The sequence below is a fragment of the Marmota marmota genome, unplaced genomic scaffold (assembly GCF_001458135.2).
Source record: "Marmota marmota marmota unplaced genomic scaffold, marMar, whole genome shotgun sequence".
NCBI lineage: Eukaryota > Metazoa > Chordata > Mammalia > Rodentia > Sciuridae > Marmota > Marmota marmota.
In genome coordinates, this window is record NW_026000102.1 from 7,681,831 (window position 1) to 7,703,236 (window position 21,406).

General features: G+C 63.8%; 1 protein-coding gene across 7 annotated transcripts in view; it reads left to right on the forward strand.

Moving 5' to 3' along the window:
• Positions 1–12,812, forward strand: part of Morn1 (MORN repeat containing 1) — a 49,761-nt gene extending 36,949 nt beyond the window's left edge. For 3 of the 7 annotated variants that reach the window (XM_015501496.2, XM_048783793.1, XM_048783792.1), the window contains 2 exons: positions 10,044–10,087; positions 12,480–12,812. In XM_015501496.2, the coding sequence (XP_015356982.1) occupies positions 10,044–10,087; positions 12,480–12,622 (187 nt within the window). In that variant the 3' untranslated portion in view covers positions 12,623–12,812. Of the gene's footprint in view, positions 1–4,500; positions 6,593–10,043; positions 10,088–12,479 lie in introns of those variants that run through there. The other 4 variants (XM_048783796.1, XM_048783797.1, XM_048783794.1 and 1 more) reach the window with 4 other exon arrangements.
• The last annotated feature ends 8,594 nt before the right edge of the window (positions 12,813–21,406 follow it).

Consider the following 21,406-nt stretch of genomic DNA (forward strand, 5'->3'; position numbering starts at 1 on the left):
GACCTCACTGCCCCTCCGACTCCCAGAAAAGAGCTCCGTGGGCCGTGGAGGGCTCCGGGCACCCCGGGTGCCCGGGCGTTGCCACGCCCGCGCTCCGACCCGCAGCCTCCTGGGCTTTAGGTCCCGGGGAGCAGGCAGGAGCCACCGGGAGCATGCCGCGAGCGCCTCCCTGGGAGCTGGGGACCGCGTGGAGAAGCCCCAGGGGAGTCTTCCAGGGGAGGTTGGGGACGGAGGAGGCGGCAGTCCACGCCCGGCCGCTGCTCCAGCGATCAGACTGCTCGTCGCTGACGCCGGGGGTGGGCCAGCGGGGACCCTGGAGGCTGGCACGGTGTTGGCGCGCTGACAAGCCTTTGATGCCCTGCGAGGCGGCGCTGGGACGAGAGCCGCTGCCAGCGGGGTGCATCCCCAGGCGGCTCCGCGTCACGTTCGCCAAGCCCAGACGGAGCTCCTTTCTCGCAGCTGAAGCACTGACAGAGAAACAGCCGAGATCCGGCCACTGAGGAGCTCCTGTCCCCCAGTGGGCCTGAGGTGGCTGGAGCCGGCTTGTCCCAGCAGGAGGCTGCTGCTGCCTGCTTCCTCCCCAGGAAACGGAGGGGCCCCAGCTTGTCCTTCCGCCTGCCCACCAAGGGCTTCCAGGAGCCCGAAATTAAACATCCACACACTGGGGTTATTGTGACCCGGGGAAGACAGGGAGCACATCCGACTTTCCAGCCTTAAAATGATCCCAGCTCTTGAGTAGGCTTGCGTCTCTCCCAGCCTCAGGGGTTCCTGGGGCTGTGGTGCTGCGCTGGCACCGGGCTGGGCACAGGGTCTCCTCTAGGCCAAGGTGAGGCCGGTTTTCCCTGGGAGCCTGTAGCCAGTCAGAGTTTTCTGGATTTAGAAACCCCAGAGCGATTTTTAATCCTGAGTTCTCCCAGAGTTGTTCTCCCTCTAGGGAGGGGGCCAGCTGTGAGGTGCACCCCTGGGGCCCTGGCATGGCTTCAGGTTAAAGATGCCTCTGAACATTCCCATACCAGCTCCCCAGGCCTCCCTCCAGCCCCGTGGCCTCCACTGCCCACACACTGCACACTGACCTCAAGTCACCTTCCAGGGACTCCCCAGTTCTGTCCCCTGGGGGCCACTCAGTCTCTGTGGGTGTTTGTGTGACACCCTTGCCTAAGAAGAAAGGGGGGAGCCTCAGGCAGGGCCCACCCCAGCCACCTCCCCAGAGCCTCCTGCACTCCCACCAGCCCCCTGTGGCAATCGCCAACCCAAGGACCCCACCTTGCAGAACTCAGGAAGCCGTGCTCTGAGCAGCCCAGCCTGTGTCCAGTCAGAATCAGGAGCACCTTCAGAGCCCACCTCTGGTCTGCACATGAGGAACCCAGGAAGTTCTGAAGGTGTCATTCCTAAGAGTCCCTCTCCCAGGCAGGGTGTGCAAAGGGCTTGCTGCCCACCAGTGGCCAGGCAGGGGCTGAGGAATGAATGCTCCTGACACTCTGTCCAGGGCAAGACCCCTGTGGTGTGGGAGGGAGGCAGGCCAGGGTCTCCACTGTCCTCAGGACTCAACCCTCACCAGCAGGAGTTTGAGTTCGGATTCTGCCACCAGTGCCCAGAGACCCTCACTCTCCCTGCCCACACCAGGAGCAGCTGCCAGCTGACCTCTCCATCCTGCTCACCTCTGCACCTTCTGTCTAGAATGTTCTTGCCACCCCACCCAACACATGACCTCCCCTTTCCAGCTTAGTGCCCAGTTTCCGGAGGAAGCCCCTTTCTAGCTCTTCCAGGGGCCCTCAGAGATCGCCATCACTGGTGACCCCCCATTTCCCTTATGTGGAGTGAGGCTTGCAGGGTCACAGCCTCCTGTCCAGCCCAGCCAGGTCAGTCAACGCCCCTGGGATCACAGTTCATAATTGTGCCTCCTCGCTCTTCCTTCCCACCCTCCTACCCCCCTTCCTCTCTCCCTCTGTCCCTCCTACCCCCCTTCCTCTCTCCCTCTGTCCCTCCTTCCTCCGCCCTCCTTCCTTCTCTGGTCTGACTCCATCCCAGAGTGAGCTCCTTGGAGGGAGCAACTGTGGGTGTGGAGAGGAACAGGGGACAGGGGAGCCTGGTGGCCTCACCCTGTGGCAATAAACAGAGTTCAGCCCCCAAACCTCCCCCCAAGGGATTCAGCCCACAGCCCAAGGAACCCAAGGGCCATGGCTCTGTCCCTCTGGTGTCCCCAGAGCCACTGCTGGGATGTTTTCCCCTCCTTTATTTTTAAAATATTTACTTTTTAGTCTTCAGTGGACACAACATCTTTATTTTATTTTTATGTGGTGCTGAGGATCGAACCCAGTGCCCCACGCATGCCAGGAGAGCACGCTACCGCTTGAGCCCCATCCCCAGCCCAAAACCTCTCGCCAGTGCCTTCACTGGCCCGCAGGCCTAAGACGCGGGTATTGAGAGGCTGCAACACACTGTTACAATGTGTCTCCTGCTTGGTAATCTCAGCCAGTTGGCAAGCGTTGGCTCCATCAGGGTTCCAAAGTTGGGGACAGCTTCACCAGGTGATGATGCAAGGCAGGCGTATGTGTGAGGCTTCCAAGTGGGGACACCAGCTCTGTTCCCTGTGTGCCACCCACCTGGCCCAGCAGAGCTACTCCTCATACCTTGCCGGCAAAGGTCAGGCAGGCCGTGGGCCGCCCAGGAACCCTGCCATCCCTAGGGCAGAAGCTGAGTTTCCAGTGGCCTAAGGGGCTCCTGCGTCATCCCCTAAGTGGCCGTTGAGGAGTGGTCAGGTCAGTGGCAGCCTGCCTGGCATTCAGCATCAGTGGGAAGAGGCCAGCGGGGCATGGGAGTCGGCTTCTGTGTCCCTCCCAGGAGGTTCGAGGTAGGGACGGAGCAGAGTCCAGGTGCTGCCGTCCTGCAGAGGGGCCAGGTGTGGGCCAGAACAGGTGGACTCACTCTGCCGCTGGCATCCAGGAACAGTGGCCACAGGTAGCCAGGCTGGGCTAGAGTCTTGGGGACCCTGTAGCCCTCATAACTACAGTGTCCCCTCTCTTGCCACCCTCAGCACCCAACGGCCTACTGGGGAGGGCAGGCAGTTCACAGCTTCCCTGCCTGTGCTCACCTGCTGGACACCCTGGACACCCCAGCAGACCTCACTTATCCTCCCCCAAAGCAACCTTTGCCCACATCAGCAGCCGCTGCTGTATCCGAAGATTTCCAACTATAGGAGGGAGTGAGAGGGCGCCCCTGCACCTCCCAAGAGTGACAGGGACACACCAGCCTGAAATTCCAGAGGAGCAGCTGGCTCTGAGTCACAGGAGGGAGGAGGGCCGAGTGCTGGAGAAGCCCTGGCCTCTGCCTCACCTCCAGCACGCTTCTGTAATCTCTCCTTGGCTAAGAAAAGTTACCTTTGTGTCTCCTGAAGCAGGGGGTCTCAATGGAGGAAAGAGAGGCAGAGGGTCCCACAAACACCATGCCCCAATGTGGGCACAGTATCTGGGCATAGAGGTCCGCGCCTGGCTTGCCAACCCAGCCTCACTGTGTGAGGCCTGCAGACCAGGCCACAGTGTGCAAGATGGCCTGACAGGAGGGAGCCTGCAGCAAGGGCCCCACATGGACAGGCCAGTGCAGAGGTACTGGACCCATCTGCTAGGAGACCATAAGCACCCTTGCTCCTTCTTGTGACTCCTGCCTCTGATAAGATCAGGGCCACCCCAGGCCTTGCCACGCAGAGTCCAGGCCTGCCAGGACCGCGGCTGCCCGTCTGGAGCGACGCTGCAGACCTGAGGGGATCCTGGGCTCCAGGAGGGCTCCTGTTGCCTCAGGAGGGGCTGCTCGGCATCCTCAGAGTCCAGGCCCTGAACTGCTGCCTCACCATGCTCCCTGTGCCCAGGACTGGCTCAAGAGAGGGAAGCCGGGCGGGCGGCCTCCTTGAACGGGTGGGTGGGTGGAGGCTCCCGCAGACCTGGCTGCCTGCTTCCCCGGGAGGGAGCACGTTTCTATGGAGGGCCCCCCCCCACCGGCTGCATTCCTGCGGACACATTCCAGGCCCGTTACGGAATTCCACAGCGCGACCAAGAGCTCTGTCAGTCCCTGAGTGACGTGAAATCGTGTCAGCTGCAGAAAACGGACTTGATTTAGTGGATGTGGCCCTGATTTTGCCCAGCCGCACACCAGCATTCCAAAGAGCAGCACAGCTCTGCCTGCATTTCCCCCAGCAATCCTAATCGCAAGCTTTGTGATGGAAAAATGCGTCTGCCTGCAAGCCCATCAGCCCAGCCTGGTCCAGTCAGCCCGGGGTGTGCAGGAGAAGCCAGCCCTCGGTGACCTTGGGCACAGTTGCTCCTCGGTGGCTCTCAGCAGAGGGCCAGCTCGCCTGGTGCCTGACACACACTGGAGGCTGACAGAACCCCTTCTCCTCTCCGGCTCAGAGAAAAATGGGTTTAATTAAGACTTCCGTGATTAGTCATTTAATCAGTCATTAGGCCAACACAGATGGAGTCAATTAATTTTTTTTTTTTACTTCAAAAGATGATGTTGCCAGCCTGCGCAGCCTCTCTGAGCCGACCACGGGCGACCATGTGCACCTAACTCCAGCCTTGCGTTCCCTCCAAAGGCTGCCGCACTCCTGACAGGGAGACACAGTGTCCTGGGCTCCCACCTTCCTCAGCCTGGAGATGCAGGATGGTGGCCAGCTGCTCCCTCCTCCATCATGAAGAAGCCACACCATCAGGACAGCCCAGAGGGGCTTCCAGCTGGCCACAGAATACCAACCCCCAGGGACACTTTGGGTAGGAACCTCGTCAGCCGCCAGGGCGGCCAGGCTCAGGGGGCCTGGAAGAGGATGGGCACAGGGTCATGCTGAGACCTTTCTCTGAACATGGGCCCTGGTCAGTGGCCATGACCAGCAAGATAGGCCCAGCCATGAAGCAGCCATGCAGCCAGGGCCGCGGGGCACACCAGGCACGTCTGGGCCCGCGACCTGAGCAGCTGACTGTCTGTCACAGAGCCTAGCACCCTGCCAAGCACAGTGAGGGTCTGCAGACCCCATGGAGGAAGACCCTGGGATGGGGGGCACAGAGAAGCAGCTGGTAGTGCCCCCGTCCCCACCCCCCGAGCACAGCAGATAGTGTGATGGCCATGGGCTCCACCTCCCCCAAGTCTCCTAGGAGGTGACCTCTGCTGAGTGCCTCCAGGAAGCTGCAGGCTGCGCTCACCTCAGGCGGTGAATGCTGAGTGCCCACCTGGGCACCTTGCTCCTCTGTGTCCCACACAGGTCCAGCAGGGGACCTGGAGCAGGTGCTTTCTAATCATCTGTAGAACCCACCCAAAGTGACTCTAGGCAGGACCCAAAGAGACCCACAGGATGTTGCCACAAAGCCCGCGGGCCCCGGCCTGGCCCTGCCCACCCCTGCAGCTCACCCCATGTCCTGTCCCTGGCTCTTCTCCCTGTGCTCAGACACAGGGCAGGGATGAGCCCCTGGGCCAGGCACCCCAGGGAGGGCTGGGGGCCAGGCACCCCAGGATGAGGAGGGACTGGGCAGACCTGTGGGTGGCAGGGCCTTGTTAGGGCTAAAGGGCCGTGACAAGGGGGATCTCCGGGGCTGTGGGACTGAGGCCCCAAGGTCACCAAGGTCACATGGCCTCTGCTGCCCGAGCCCCCACTCCCGCTGGCCACCCCCACCCCATGGAAAGCTCCTTCAGGTGGAGTTCAGGGACAGCCATAGGAGGGTGGCCTGGGTCTGACTTCTGCAGACACCTAAGCCCTGTCCTGTCAAGCAGGGGTAATGACCCCAGCAGGCGTGAGGCCAGGCCAGAGCAGCTGGGCCCGCGGGCGAGCACACCAGGCGCCCTAACCCGCTGGAAGAATAGCCCCACGGCAGATGGAGAGGCCCAGGGGGCAGCAGCCTCAGCCCTGTGCACGCCATCGCAGGTCTTCCACATGGGCCACTGAGGTTGACAGCCTGCTGGGGACAAGCTGCTGGTGGCCCTGGGCAGTCCTGTCCCTCGGCTCCAGGCCCAGAGGTCATCAAGCCCCTGCCTTCTGCTGCCTGGAAATCAGCCTCAGAACCATGGGGCTACCCTGGGCTGCACTGAGGCCCTGAGGTGGCGAGTGCCCTGGGCAGAGCGTGGGCCATCCTCCTGGAGAAGGCTCCCGAGCGGAGACCGTGTCTGGGAACCAGGCTGCCACTCACCCAGGCCTCAGGCCCCAGCGGCTCCTCTTCCTAGGGGTGCTAAGGAGGCCGTGAGCCTCTCCAACTTGGCCCCAAACCCGGGCCCTGCTGGGCTCTGGCCATTAGCCGGCTGTTCTAATTTTGGAACTTTTTGTCTGGGCTCTCCCTGGGGCTGCGGAAAGCCCGAGGGTGCAGGTCCCCCGAGAGCAGGCTGGGAGCCCCCTCGGCCTTCTCCTAAGCTGCCTGCCCTCCCGCCGCCGCCCTTCCCGATTCCTGGGCCCACTGGCTTTTTTTTTTTTTTTTGGTCCTAGGGATTGAACCTCAGGCGTTTAACAATGAGCCACAGCTCCACATCCCCAGCCCTTTTCTTTTTAAAAACAAAAATATTTTATTTAGAGACAGGGTTCCGCTGAGTTGCTCAGTGCCTCCCTAAGTTGCTGATGCTGGCTTTGATCCTCCTGCTTCAGCCTCTGGAGCTGCTGGGATGACAGGCATGTGCCACCCTACTTGGCCCTCCATCGGCCTTTTATTTTTTTGATATTTTTAGTTGTAGATGAACACAACACCTTTATTTTATTTATTTATTTTTATGCGGTGCTGAGGATCAAACCCAGTGCCTCCCGCATGCCAGGCGAGTGCTCCACCACTGAGCCACAACCCGCCCCCCACTGGCTTTTGACTCAACAGCTCCCAGTTCCCTAAGCCAACTCCCTGTGTGCATAAGGGCCGGGCAAGCCCCAGGGAGTAGAGGCAGGTGCTCCTGGGCCCATCCCCCAGATCTGGCCCTGACCCCAGCTGCTCAGGTGGCTTCTTCTCGGTCTGCCCCGAGGAGGGGACCCCTAACCCCTGAGTCAACACCTCCCTGGCCTGGCAGCAGGGCTGCCACTGGAAGGCAGGTCTCAGGCCTCGCTGTCCAGCCCCTGACCAGGTCAGGCGCCGGGCCTGTGGGGGAGGATGTCCCTGTGCCACAGGCTGGTAAACCGGCAGCAGCGAGAGTTAGCCAGGCCCCTGAGCGGAGCTGCATGCCCCAGCCTGGGTAGCAAGCCCCCTACACGGCCCAGGGCTGCTGGCTGAGGAAGTCTGGTCTGCAGCCCTGGGGCCTCCACCCCCACTGGCCTGGGAGACAGAAGGGGGTGTGGCGGTGGCTCCGTCCCTGTGTCTGCCCCAGGGGGCCCAGCAGGAGAGGAGCCCCCGAGGCCAGCAGAGCCCAGGTCAGTGCCTGCACGACAGGAAGCTGTGGAGGCCAGGAGCGTGCCACCAGAGAGGACCAGAGGAGCTGGGGACACGGGTCGAGCTCAGGGGGCCGAGGGGGCAGGGCCCTGTGGAGCAGCTTGGAATAATCAGCCCGACCCGAAACACCACCGACACGCCTCGAGGCAGCACCCGAGGGTTCATTTATCTCGAAGTGACTCCAGGACCTGAGGAATACTTGCAGGAGCCCAGGAACATCCAGCACGCCACCAGGTGAAGTCGGCAGCATCGGGCATGGATCAGAGGTCACCGCACTAGCCAAGAGTGCAGGCCACAAGGAAGAAAAGCAAGCAAAGCCGGCCCAGAGATGAGGAGGAGAGGAGGGACGGCTGGAAAGAGGGGCCAGTGTAGGACACAGAGGGCTCGCTGCCCCGGGCCAGCGGGAGCTTGCAGGAGGTGCAGACACCTGGAGGCCTGGGGAGGGGCTCCTGGCCAGGACAGTCTCATGCCCCAGAGACCCCAGGAGAGCTGAGCACACCAGAGGCCCAGAGACCCCACAATGGCGGGGGCGGAATTTGAGGAAAACTGAAGACTTCAGATCCAAGGACCCTCGGGACCCCCAACCACGGGAACATGAGAAAGGAAGGAAACCTCGAAGGGGGTCATGGGGACCCAGGGGCCCGGGTGCTGGAGCTCTGAGCCCACCCTTGGACATCAGCCCTGCATGGCCTCGGCCAGCCTTCTGCTCCAGTGGACTCCCAGGATGTGTGGCTCTGACCTCTCCTGCCTCCTGGAGGCTGAGCCAGGCTGCACACACAGCGGGTGCCCAATTGCTATGTGGGGTCAGCGGAACCCCTCCCTCACACTGCTGCGGCCCTGCATTGCCCTCTGCTCTCCCGGGCCCAGCCTTCCAGGTCTCCACGGAAACTGGCCTCGGGTCTGACCACATGTCTCCCGCGCCGCTGCCCGTTAATCAGAGCCTCCAAGGGCTCCCTGCCCCCGCCACCCGGCTCTTTCCTGGCTCTGCCTTGGCGTTCTCAAAGCCCTGGGGGTGCTTTAAAAACTCTCTGGATTCTTGTAACCCCGTTTATTTCTCTTAACGCTGGCAGCCTGACAGACTCTGGTTATTCTTAGTGCTAAATTATTTATCTCCCTTCCCCTCCTCACCCGCACTCCACGATCTTTAACATGGCTCCTGGGGCTCAGCAGAGGCCCATTTTTTCCCCCACTCAAAATGAAGTGATTTTAAAATCTTTTGTCTTTAATTTTTTATCACCCAAACCATGCATGTGGTATTTGTTTATCAAGGGGTCGAAACCCGGCCAGTCACTGAGTCCTGGCACTCTCGGCCTCTGGCTCTGCCTTGGCCATTAGCCACTTCGGGGCCCTGAGTGACAGGAAGTCACTGGCCTCAGGAGGCAGGGGTGAAGGAGGAGGCTACAAACAGTACCAGCCTCAGGGCTCCCCAGATCCACTTGGACAGACCTCAGGAAACAGCCCAGCCTGACACACCGGCCCTCCACCTGGAGCGCACACCTCCAAGCTGGGTGGCCTTGCCAAGTCAGCCCCTGTCCGCTGATCAGGAGGCCAGAAAGGCCAAGAGCTCAGCCAAGGGACAGATGCTGCCCACACTACCTGAGGGCTCTGCTGGCCGCACTTCGCTCCCTGAAGATGACCCCAGCCCAGCGAATGACCCGACCGCCCTGGCAGGTGGGACAGACCCATCATCCCTCACTGAAGCTCAGAAACCACCTGGATCCCAGCGACTCGGGAGGCTGAGGCAGGAGGATCGCAAGTTCCAGGAGACTTTAGCGAGATCCTGTCTCTAAATGAGTCCATGCAAGGGCTGGGCTGTAGCTCAGGGTGGCACACCCCTGGGTCAAATCCCCGACTACCACAAAAGAAGAAAAAGAACCTGATGGGCAGGACCTCGGAGCCCCCTCCCTGGAACTAGGTCAGCAGCCAATCTTAGGCACAGGCCCTATCCACCTCAGGGGCCGGGCAGTCTCTTGTGGCCAGCGTGGCCAGAACGAGGTCACACCCCTCAGCCGGAGCCATCTCCAGACAGGGAGACTCAGGCAGGACTGGCCACTCTCCCACTTTACCTGCCGATTCTCCTTCCCCGACTCAGGAGGCTCCACGTGACACTGGCCCTTTGTCCTGGGGGGGGGCGGGGGGACAGCCACACGTGGGTGCTTCAGCCTGCCAGCACCCAGCTGCCTGGTGCCCCTTCCTGCCACATGCTTCCAGCCGGCTCTGGGCCTCGCCGGCCCCAGGGTGCTGGTGCTGCAGAATGCGCTCTGCACTGCCCTGAGCCTCCAGCCGCCCCGAAGCTGCACCTCAGTTCTGTGAGAAGAGGGCGGCCCTGGACACAGACTGTGTCACCCTGCTGCCCAGCGTCCCTGGGCTCATCAGGATTAGACAAAGGGCTCATTCACTGAGGCCCACAGTCCATGGAGCAGAGAGCCAGGCCACAGGCCACCCTCTCTGGAGTGTCCACTCTCTCCAGGAGTGGACGCCATAGCTGTGCCAGAGAACGGGGAGCACTCTGCCTCTGAAGGCAGAGGCGGGACCCCAGAGAGCAGCAGGGCACACGTGCCTGCCCGATGGCCCACGGGGATGCGGGTCTCCGCCTTCCTGGGGCCCTCATCACCCCTTCCCATTTGCTGGCCCAGGAAGGACTCTCAGGGAGCTCTCTTCTCCCCGCAGGCCTGATGGGACCACAGCAGAGCTGGTGGCAGACGCATACCCAGGTAGGCAGTTGTGGTGGCCCACGGTCAGGGCCCATGGCCATTCGTCCACATCTGGAGAGGCGGGCAGGAGCACAACAGGCACCCCAGCCAGCCAGCCAGCCTGCTCACAGTGGACGCTGGGGCTGCCGGCAGTGTGGGGTGTGGACCCCAGGCCCTGGGCCTGGGAGACGGAGCCCGGATGGGGAGGGGTCCGGGCTGCTGGAGGGTCGGGCGCTTGGGCCCAGGAGGATTGGAAGGTGGGGAGAATGTTCCAGAAGGGAAGAGAGCCACCGTGGGAGCCATCTGGCCATCACAGAGGGGGCTGCCATGGCGGTGGCCAAACTAGCAAGGGCTTCACTGCAGTGAGGCCATGCAGGCTTGGGTGGCAGGTCCAGGGAGAGCCAGGGGCTCATGTTGGGCCCCTGTGGACGGACACCAGCTCTCCCAGCAACAAAGCTCCTCCTGCCCTCGCCCTCCCGACCCCAGAGACCTCATAGGCAGAGCCAGGGCCTGAGCAAGCGCCCGACAGAGCTCTCGGGCCCAGTGACCCCTGCAGGGCAGCTCCAGTCCTGGGCTTCTCCAGGAGCCTGGACCTCAGCCCCACCCCCTGGGCCGAGGCCCCAGACCCCAGACAAGCTGAATGCCTGTAGCTTCCTCAGAGGAAGAGGACACCTTCGTAGATAGGTTTTCATTCCCTGGAAGGGCTGTGGGGCGGGGCAGCTGATGTCCGTCCAACTGTTTGCCTGGCCCACAAAAATGGCTGCTGCCCTGTGGCTCCAGGATTGTGGCTGGCAGCCCAGCAGGCTTCATGGCCCAGCCCCACCTCTCCAGAGTCTGGGACAGCCTGAGACATGGACTCCTCACAGATTGCTGGCAGGCCCCTGAGGTCAGCTGAGACAGGGCCACCACTCAGGCCCAGGTTCACAGCCCCCACTGTCCAGCCGCCCCAGAGGAGTGCTTAGGCTGGGAGAAGGACCAGGATTTCGGGCAGGGTCCCTCATTGCTGGACAGCAGCCCTCACGTGGTCCACTGCTGAGCCCACAGGCGGCTCTGGAGGAGCCCTGGTGTGTGCGGTTGGCTCCGGGAGGAGCACCCAGCGTGCTGGGGGTCAGCACCCTGCTCTCTCCCGTAGAGCCGCAGACCCTGGGAGAAGGATCATTTGCCTGGGACTCATTTCCAGAGCCGTGGCAGCTCCAGGGAGTGAGGGGCCACCCAGGCGCCAGGTGACACCAGACCCAGGCCTTAGCATGTGGCCACCGCTGGAGCCCCCTCCTGCCAGCCTCTTCCATCCGATGGACACGGTGCTTAGGAACGGGGTCAGATCAGGCCTGCAGCCTGGGTCCCCGGCCACTGCCCAGCTGAGCTCACCCTGGCTCCACAGCCAGCCGCCCTGGCCGGCTGGCGCAGCTGCGTGTTCTTGGGAACGCCTAGAGACAGGCTGCTTGGGAACACCCTGGCCCGCTGGGGAGGCTGACCTGATGCTGGCCGCCCGGCTGCAGAATGTGTCCCTCCCCCCAGGCACCCCAGCCCAGCGTGCAGCCCCCAGAACCGTGGCTTCTTCTGACTCAGGGAACAGACTCCTGGCCCCTGAGCCCACTCTTTGCCCCAGGAATGTGCAGGCGTCCCCCGCCCCCGCCCGGCCGTCCAGGAGAGCTGCCCGTTTTCCAGGCCTGGCGTCTGGAATGTCGATCTGCTCTGCTCAGCTGCGGCCACATTCCTGGTGTGAGCTGGGCCAGCCTGGGGAGCCTTTTCCCTGCTCTGGTGCCAGCCCCGGCGGGCGCAAGGGAGGGGGAGAGGACCGTTTCTATGGCAACCTCCCTTTTTGTTATTTCTTATTTTCTTTTTTATGGTTTCTCCAACTTTGAAGCTCTCCAGACAGTTTACAGACTGCAGAAAGGAAAAGTCGTTTTCCTGCTCGGGAGCCCCCCAGCAGGCAGCCCTCAGGCTCCCAGAGTCCTGGATGGCCCCTTTCCCGCACCGGGCTGGGCCGGGGGTGTCTAAACCAAAGCAGACGCGCCATGCCTCAGCGGCCTGCTTCCTTCAGACATTTTAGAGGAATCCAGTAATTTTCCTCCTGAAAAAAGTAGGGAAATGTTCCCAGGAGAATCGCTGAGCCACATGGCCAGTTAGCTGTGGGTGGACCCCAGGGCCAGTCGGCGGTGGGGTAGATCCGTAGGGCCAGGGCCCGAAGGCTATCCCTCATGGCCTTCTTCCAGGATCACCCACTGACCATCCAGGGGGGTGGCAGCCGCGTCCCAGGACACCTGGAGCCCCAGGTGGGCACTGGGCAGGGTCCTGAAACAAGGGTGGCAGGTGAAGATCACAGGCCGAGGGGCCTAGGACAGGGTGGGCAGGAGCCTGGGCGACCGTGTCCACCCGGGGCCCCAGGACCAGCTCCACCCATTCCTTGTAGGGGAGTATGTGATGATGATCGATGACGTGACCACCCCTCCCTTCCTGGGCCGCACACTGCCCACTGCCTTCAAACACCTGCGGGTCTTGGCCAAGGGGACTGGCCAGAAGCCCCAAGACCCTGAAGAAGGCGTCAGATCCTGAAGCCGGAGGCAGCTCCGTGACACACCTAAGAGCGCAGCACCTCGGAGGCCACCTTCGTCTGGAAGGCGAGTTCCTGCTGCCTCCCCAGGAGCCCATGTCCCATGTCCCCGAGAGGCCTGAGCAGCCTGGGTGTGCAGGGCTGCCCACAGGAGTCCCGTGGCCACTGGCTTCAATAAAGCACTCCACACCAGCTCCTGAGTGGCACGTGCATGGCCCTCCCAGGTGCCCATGTGGGTGGAGCTGGCCAGCACCGAGCTGGGAAATCAGAGAGGTCCCACAGGACAAGTGGGGTCACTTCTGCACCCCGTAACTGGGGCCCTTGCTGCTTGGCCAATGCCCTTTGAGGCCTGCACATCTGCCCCATCCAGGCCATGCCCAGGCCAGAAACCTGCATTCGAATTCTCTGCCAGCTCAGGCTGGGGACAGGGGTGGCCCAGCTGCCTCTGCCAGGCACTGCCCACCCATGCCAGGTCAGGCTGCTGCAGCAGCAGGCAGTGTGTCTGGGCACCACCTGCCGCAGTGATAAAGGAGGGTCGTCCAGGGGTTTCACTGCTGCCCCTGAAGGGCATGTTGGCCACTGAAGAGACCCAGGGAAGTTGGCCACTCGGTCTACCTGGATGACCCCTGCAAGGGCCTCCTGGCTTGGCCGTGCCCTCCCGGACTCCGTGCAGGCCCTCTGCGCTGGCCCTCTGTGCACTGCCTCACCGTCTCAGCCTGATGCGTGCTCTCCTGGTCATTGCGGCAGCCCGCTGCTCAGCTGGCCATGCACCACCTCCCCCGGGAGGAGTAGGCCACAGCGGGGGGCCATCCAAACCCAGCTCCTGCCAGCTCTCTGCTAGGTGGCCATCCATCCCCAGCCACAGCCCCCTGTCCTACCCCAACAATTGTCCCCTGTGCCCACAAGGGGCAGGATGCTGCCCTGGGCCGTGCTCTCCTGCCCCACACACCTGCCTCCACCTGCCTGCACAAGCAGCCTCATCTGGAGAGGCACAGCACCCCGTGGCTCTGGGGTGAGCAGAGCTGAGCCCCAGGTGCACACGCCCCCACGGGGAGCAGGGCAGGCAGCCCTTCTCCACGCCTTCCAAAGCCCAGGGCAGTGCCCCAGGGCAAGGCTGCATTTCCAACCTTGGGCCACCCACAGGCCATAGCCCCTCTCCACCTCGGCATCGGGCTCCCGTGCCTGACCCTGGGCACCGGCCACCAGCCTCCTCAGCCGTGGGGTTTCAGACTCCCCTGCACCTGGGCTGCACCCACCTGGCCATGTGCCTGCGAGGAACCCGGAGGGCCAGGAGGTGGGGAGCAGTGTGGGTGACTCGGGGCCACACCCGCCGACCCCCACGTGACTGGCCTGGGCACCCTCTGCCCGGCCTCCCCTCAGACACAGCGAGAGGTGCTCTGCAGCTGTTTTTTTCTGCTTCAAGATGAAACCACATTTCTGTCCAAAGAAAAACAAAGAAAATGATGTTTCAATTTAGGAAGGAAAAATTGCTGGGAACGGCAGCAGCTGCTGCGTCCAGCGTGTGGAGAGCGTCCTTTGGTATTTAATTCCCCAAAAGCATGCGTGGTTTTTAAAGTCACAAACCCACGGCTGGGAACTCAGAGCCACTGCTCCACCCCGAGGCACGGGGGCGGGTCTGCGCCTCCAGAGGGCTCCTCTGGGAACAAGAGGCCAGTCCCGGTCCTGCAGGCTCAGGCAGGCGGCTCTGCAGGACGGAGGCCCTCTGCACCTCCTCCTTCCCAGGGCCAGCAGCGACCCAAACCTGCCTGTGGGCCTCAGAGCATGGGGGGCTCAGGCAGGACACTCGGTCCTCTGCCCCTGGGCTTCCTGGCAGGGCCTGAGGGCCCTAGACTGTACCCAGGGCCTCCTGGTCCCAGCCTGGAGCAGCAGAGGTGGCTGTCCACTGCCAGGTTGTCGTCTGGTTGTCCCTCAACCCCTGCCAAAGAGATCCCAGTGACGGCAGCAGAAGGTGGCCGTGGACGGGCTCTGCCTCTTCCAGATAGATCCAACTCTGGGCCTGGCCAGCACCACCAGGGGGCCAGAAGACCACGTCCACCTCAGCCCCACCTTGAAACTTCCCCACAAACTAAATATGTGCAAAATTTCCATTCTCCGACAATAGAAGAGGCCAGTGGAGAAGGGCTCTGTCCCGGACGCAGAAGGTGAGGGACAACAGCGGGGTCCGCAAGGGGGCCGAGAGGGGCAGGGTCCAGCCCCAGCTGAGGTGGCGGTGGTGGCGGTGGACCAGGAAGCTGTGCAGCTCAGGGTCCCTCCACCCAGGTCTGCAGCAGCATGCCCCCAGGAGAGGGCAGGGCTCCCTGGGGCCGGCCCCGCCAGCAGCACAGGCCCCAGGGACCCGGGGAGGCAGCCAGGGTCCCCTCTTGTCCAGGCAACCTCCTGGGCAGTTCGGAGGTCTGGCAGCTCATCTGGAGGGCCCTTCGCTGTCCTGGGGTTTGTGGGGATGGTGCATTCTCGCCCACAGGCCGTCAGCTGGTGGGCCCACTCAGGAGTCCGCCTGGCCCACCCGATGGGAGCCACTCTCCCACGGCCCACCCCCACAGTGGCCAGAACTAGCAACTGAGTGCTTAGCCTAGGACAGGGCCAGGCAGGAGGACCCTGTCCAGGGGGAGGACCGTGTCCTGGGGAGGACCATGGTGTCCAGGGTGTGGCCTTTCACAGCTGCCCTCTGGTTCTGGCCCATCTTGGTCTGAGCACTGATTCCTGGGGAGCCAGGCCCGGCCTGACATAGCTCCCGTCTCACCCCAGGTGGCCCGGGGTGGCCCAGGTGGCAGTCAGCCTGCCAGCAGAGCTGGATGGGAGCTGATGGTACTTACTCGGCCGCCCCTAGGCTGCTGGGGGTGAGCATGAGGTGGGCCCAGGGGCGGGTGCAGGCCCAGGGGCGGGTGCAGGCAGGGCCCCTGGGTGCCTCCCCTGGGAACCGGGACGGGGTGGGCATGAGGCTGGCTACCCCAGAGATATGAGTTGACCTTTGTACCCCCAGAACACCCCAAGGAGCTCTTGCCCCAGGAGGGTCTTGGGCAGGGGATCCAGTTCCCAGGCTCTGTTGAGTCCTCCCCTGAGCCCCTCTCCTGATTTGTGACCCCCCCCCCCAGGGAGGGGAAAACTGCCCCTTCACTGGACCCCTTAATAATATGCATTGATAGGAAGGAAGGAGCGTCCTCTGTGGTCTCTGTGGGGTGGGTAATGACAGACTGACCAAGGGAGAGGGACTCGGAGGGAGGGAGGGAGGGGTGCCTGCCCCCCCGCCCAACCCTGCTCCCAGCAAGGCCTCAGCCAGTGCACCCTGCAGACCACGAGACGTACAGGGGGTCAGCAGAGGACAGCATGAGCAGGCCGCAGCCCAGGACAGGAGCTGGACAGGTCTGTCTAGTCCCTGCCACCTTCTTATTGGGCCACCTGGCACAGGAGGCTCCTCCCAGCCTCTGCTGCTGGCCAGACTGGTCACTCAGGACACTCCCAGGGGAGGCCTCCCGGAGCCCTGTCTGCAGCCCGGGCAGCCTGCCTGGTCTCAGTGCCAGGCAGGAGATGAGGCCAGCTGTGTGGAGCCTGGGCGCCTCCCAGGCAGGGCTTCCTGGAGGGTGCCCAGCCTGCCAGACTGGTTCCTGAGCAGCCTGGCCGGCCCCTGCCAGCCCACTGCCTGCCTGGGAGCCCGCCGTCCTAGGGCCGTGTTGTGGGCAGCCACCAGGCCTGTCTCAGCATGACCCCTGGCCAGCAAGCGACTCTCCGGTGACAGGAGCTGCCCGGCCCCTGCCCCTTCCCGCTCCCGTCTCTTGAGGGCAGGGAGGGCCACCCAGAGCTGAGGGGGGAGACCCTGGGGAGCACTGCCAAGAGGGACATGAAGGCCAGGAAGCCCTAGGAGGTGGGAAGAGGCTGCCTGTGGCCCCTGGTGGCCCTGGGCTGAGGCCCCAGACCCAGGACTAGAGGCCCTCAGCATGCCTTGGGAAGCCCTGCTGGGACCTGGGGACAGTAGGAAGGAGGGGCCAGGTGGCAACCCACATCCATCAGAGTGGCGCCTTCTGAGCTTCTCTTGGCGTGGGGACTCAGGTCTCTGAGGAGTAGACAGGCTGACCTTTGTCATGGCCAAGGATAAGGACCATAAATGAGGCTGCCCCTGGTCAGCTGGACAGCCCCAGCAAGGCCCAGCCAGTTGTGACTCTCAGGGGGACAGTGCCAATCTTGAGGACAATCTGCATTGATTGGAAGGAACACTTCCTCCTGCAGGTACCTTCACCCCAACCCTGGACAGGGGAGCCCCCCGAGTAATACATCTCCAGAACCCCACTGGGGTGGGCCTGAGTGTGAGGGAGCCCCTCAGGGCCACCTGCCCACTGAGACCCCAGCCACCAGGGCAAGCGGCAGGCCTCGGGTGCACAGGAGAGGCCGGCCTGGTCCCCAGGCCTCCCTGGATCCTGGGCCCGCAGCAGGGATGGGCCCCAACACAGGGTCCTGGCACCTCTGGCTCCCGGGCACGGTCCACTTGCTCAGTGCCAACAGGGGAAGCCAGGACCCAGCCCTGGCTGGACCGACTCTGGGCGGCTGGCTCCCTACTGCCCGGCCTGTGGCTGCCCCTAGGAAGCCTCCCCCGGGAACCCGCAGCCTTGGCTCTCGCCAAGGTGGTAGAACCAGGCTGTCCAGGCCCAGGCCGGCTCCGTGCCCTGCCATCCTGACCTGGCATGGGTGGGCCTGGCCCTCACGTCCGCCTGGCTTCTGAAGCCCAGGCTGCCCCTCCTGGGTCTCATCAGCTACACTAACCTCGACTGGGGATCTGTGGAGGGTGTCACCGTAGCCCTCACTCAGGGACAGTTAGGCCCTGGCCAGAGGGGAGGGAGTTCAGCCTGGAGCTGGGGCAGTAACGAAAAGAGGTCCCCAGGATGGGAGGAGCGGTCCAGGCCGTGGGGGCTGGGGTCTCAGTGGGCGGTGGGCCAAGGATGGCCCCGAGGGGAGACGCAAGCTGTGGGTACAGGGGACAGGTATGCGGGTATCATGGGCTCACCTCCCTGATGGAGGCGAGGGGGCAGGGTGGGGTCCCAGAAGGAGAGGTATTTCTGGGGTCCCTCTCTGCAAGCTTTGTGATGTGGGGGCTCCTGTGATTGGAGCCACCAAGACCCCGACCCCCAGCTACCCCTGCCGGCCTAGGAAAGGTGGGCTCGGGGAGCAGGCAGCTGTACTGGACAGGAAGGGCCGGCCACCCCCTGTCTGCCCATGGAGGTGACTCCCTTCACCGGTCGACTGAGCCCTCCTGGGACCCGGGGGTCAAATCACCCAAGAGCAGGACTGCCCAGGCTGGTGACTCCCTCACCCATGGCCAGAGGGAGTGGGAATTTGGGGTGACATCACACAGTGTCTTTCCCTGAGACGGGCACACTGTGGGGGCGCTGTGAGACCAGGGTGCAGCCAGGGCAGGGGGCCCAGGCCCCACGGCAGCTTTCTGGGCTGGGTGTCCCTGGCCCTCAGGATGGGGTACGACACTGTATCTGTTGCACGCTGAGCTGTCAGCTCAGGTCCAGGCTGGGTCCTATCCAGGAGTGGCCCCAGGAAGCCACCAAGCACCGCAGGGCACTCTAGGCAGGGTGTCCCCTGCCAAGTGGGGTGAAGTGTCCCAAGTCCTGGGCAGAGCCTGCTGTTGGCGGGGGCCCCAGCCCTGGGGTCAGCTCACCTGGCCCAGGGCCATCTGCGTGAGGCAGCATGCTAGGCACACTGGGGCCCCAGAGGGCAGCTGCCCTCCTTTGGGACTCCAGGGCCTGCCGTTCGTTCCCTTCTGTCCTGTCCTGTCCTTAACAAGCAGTGGGAGGCCTTGACCGCTGCAGCTTGAGCTACGCTGGGCAGCCCAGAGCTCACCCTCCCAAGCTGGGGCTCAGCACATGGCCCCCATCCTAGAGTGGCCTGGGATGGCTGCAGGGAGGGTAGACGTCATACGGCCCTGGACAAGGGGCTCAGGGACAAGGGGCTCAGGGACGCTGTTATTTGGGCCTGACCCAGAACGGGTCCTTTGCTGGGGTCTTTGAGGAGGGGCCCCACACGGAGCTCTCTCTTCCGGGGTGCCCTGTCCCTGGGTCTCAGGACCAGGTCCCTGGGCAGCAGGAGCACCACGGGCAAGAGCCTGGACCCGGATTCCTGCCAGGGAAGGCTGCCAGGCCCAGCCGCGGGAGCCGGAAAGTCCAGCCCAGCCTGGTTGGACTCCTGGCCCAGCACAGGATGCTGCAAAGACTAGCCGGGCTGGCAGGCTCCCCGGCCTGTCCCCCGCCTGCAGTGGGCCACCTGCTCCGGGCCGGGTGCCCTCAGTTCTGAGGCCTCCACCCACCTGGCGAGGCCTGGTCACAGATGGCTACGTGCGTCAGAGACCACGGGGTGGCAGAGGAGGGCAGGCATCCAGTCCTCAAATGTCCTGTGCCCGCCCCTCCCCAGGGTCACTGGAGCAGAGTGGGTTTTGGTCATGGTGGGTAGTGTCCTCCCAGGCCAGCCCTGCTGGGTCACAACCCTGCCCCTTCCTCAGGGAAGACTGTCCCTGGGTCCCTTTTCCTTAGCATCTCCACCTTCCTGCAGGTGACCGGTTCCACAGGCCCTAGGGTGGAGGTCCTCCCCCTCAGTCTTGTGTGGTGGGGCCTGGGCCTTGTCTCATGCCAGCTACAAAAGTCAGTGACCCTGGGACAGGCTGGACGTGGGGTCGTTAGTGCGGGTGCTGGGCCGAGGCTGGACAGCCTGGGTTGGGTAGGGCAGCGGGTGGATCCCTCCCAGCCTGGGGGCATCCAGCTCAGAGTGCCCCCCCCCTCCAGCAGCAACCAAGCAGCAGGGCTGCTGACCACCACTGGGCACCCAGGACCCCAGGGCACACCAAGGGCACAGGCTGTCACGCAGAGCCCACTGGGCGGGGGGCAGGGGCCAGGGGCACACAGTGGATGGGCCGCCTCCCCAGGGATAGCCCTTGGGCTGCAGTCAGCCCCCTTGACCACAGACTGGGGCTCCAGGAGGGGAGACGGGCACAGCCGTGACCTAGGGTGGCTGGGGGGGACGCAGCTGTTGGTGACCAAGACAGAAATGGAAACTGGGACGGGAGTCACAGGGCAGGGATGGAAACTAGGGCCCAGCTGGAGGGCCACGCCCCACGCTGCCTCCCAGCCCAGGCTCACCTTTGCCCCAGGTCTTAGGGGGTCCCGGACCCAGACACCAGCCAGGAAGAGGGTGCAGAGCGGCTGCTGCAGGGGCCAGGCGTCGGCCCTGGTGGGGTGGACAGTGGCCTCCCTGCCCCCTGGCACCCCTGCAGCATGCAGGCAGGCCCTGGGGAGGGCCCCTGGCATCTACCCTGGGTCTGGGGCGCCAGAGCCTGTGGTGCCCAGCCCAAGACCCTGGAAGGCAGGGTGCCCACGCTGCACGTAGCCTCCCCAGGACAGCCTCACTGGCAGCTACCTGCCCACTGCTGCCTCTGGGCCCTGCTGCACTGGACCCCAGCTGCCCACCCTCTGTCCCTCCCTCGGCTCCGCACGTCAGCCCTGCGGGTACGGTGCAGAGGGAGTCCCAGTGGCAAGGGCCATGCCAGCTGGCTGGCAAGTCCCCACGGGCCGTGGAGATGGCCCATTGCCGTACACCCATCCACAGCTCCTGGGTGGCCCCGTGTGCGGCACTGGGCAGAGCAGGCCCTTGGTTGCCCAGGCCACAGAGCACACGTGAGCCCTGCTGGGTGGGCCCCACGCTCTCTTCTGGACCCACAGTCCCCGCCCGACCAGGACCTGGCCTGCATGGGAGGCCAGGCCAGGCCAGGCCAGGTCAGGCCGGTGGGCTTTTCCAGCTCCATGGCAAGGGTGGGGATGACCCTGACTGGAGCCCACCCTCTGGAGCGTCCCTCTCCCCACAGCTCCCAGGGTGGGCCCTCCCAGGGCAGGGCGGGGCAGGGCAGGGCGGTTTCTCTTGGCCCTAGGATGGGGACGAAGGGGACCCAGGAGTCCTGCCAGGGGATGGGCTGAGCTTCCCCAAACCACTGCTTGAAAGAGGTGAGATGACCTCTGACGAGGGGCCGGGCCAGGCCAGGCTGGGGAGGCTGGACCTGGGTGGCTAAGTGTCAGAAGGTGACTGACTGACAGCCGAGCCCCAGGGCCCCTGTGGTGAGCCCTTCCTCGGTGAAGTGGGCTCTGTACCCATCTCTGCTTGCTCCTCAGGGCAGCCTCCTGGACCCAGGGTCGGAGGCCACTGTCCGGCAACACTGCTGGCTCTTCAGGGAGCAGGCCCCAGGGACAGCTTCATTCCGCAGCTCCCCGTGGAGGCCTGGCCAGCAAGGGTCCCCTCAGCCCTTCTCTGCCCACTGCGGGTCCCAATCCCAGGCTGGCCAAGCCACCGGAGCACCAGGCCAGGGCTCCGGCTGACGTCCACAGCTCCAAAGGACCCAGGGCCCAAGTGCACGGGAGGTCAGGGCAGACCTGCACTGGCCCCGAGGGTCCGGGGGGCACAAGCACAGCTGCCCCCAGCGCCCTCGGTCCTGTGCTGCACAACGCCGTCCGTGCGTGGGGGCACGACCAACAGGTACACAGTGAGAGAGAAACATGCCAAGCGCCTCTTTCCTTTTAAAATCAGGCATTTATAAACAAGAAAGCATACATTAATTACATAAAAATAGTTTTCCAATAGCAGAGAAGCCATCGACTGTCATTAGCAGCAGCATAGGACAGGGTGCGGGTGCAGGTTATAAGGTGGAGGTGGGGTCTGCTTCCTCGATATCCTGCCTGAGCGGGAGAAGGGCGCCTCCCGCCAGGGTGGGGGCGGTGTCCCGGGGGGGC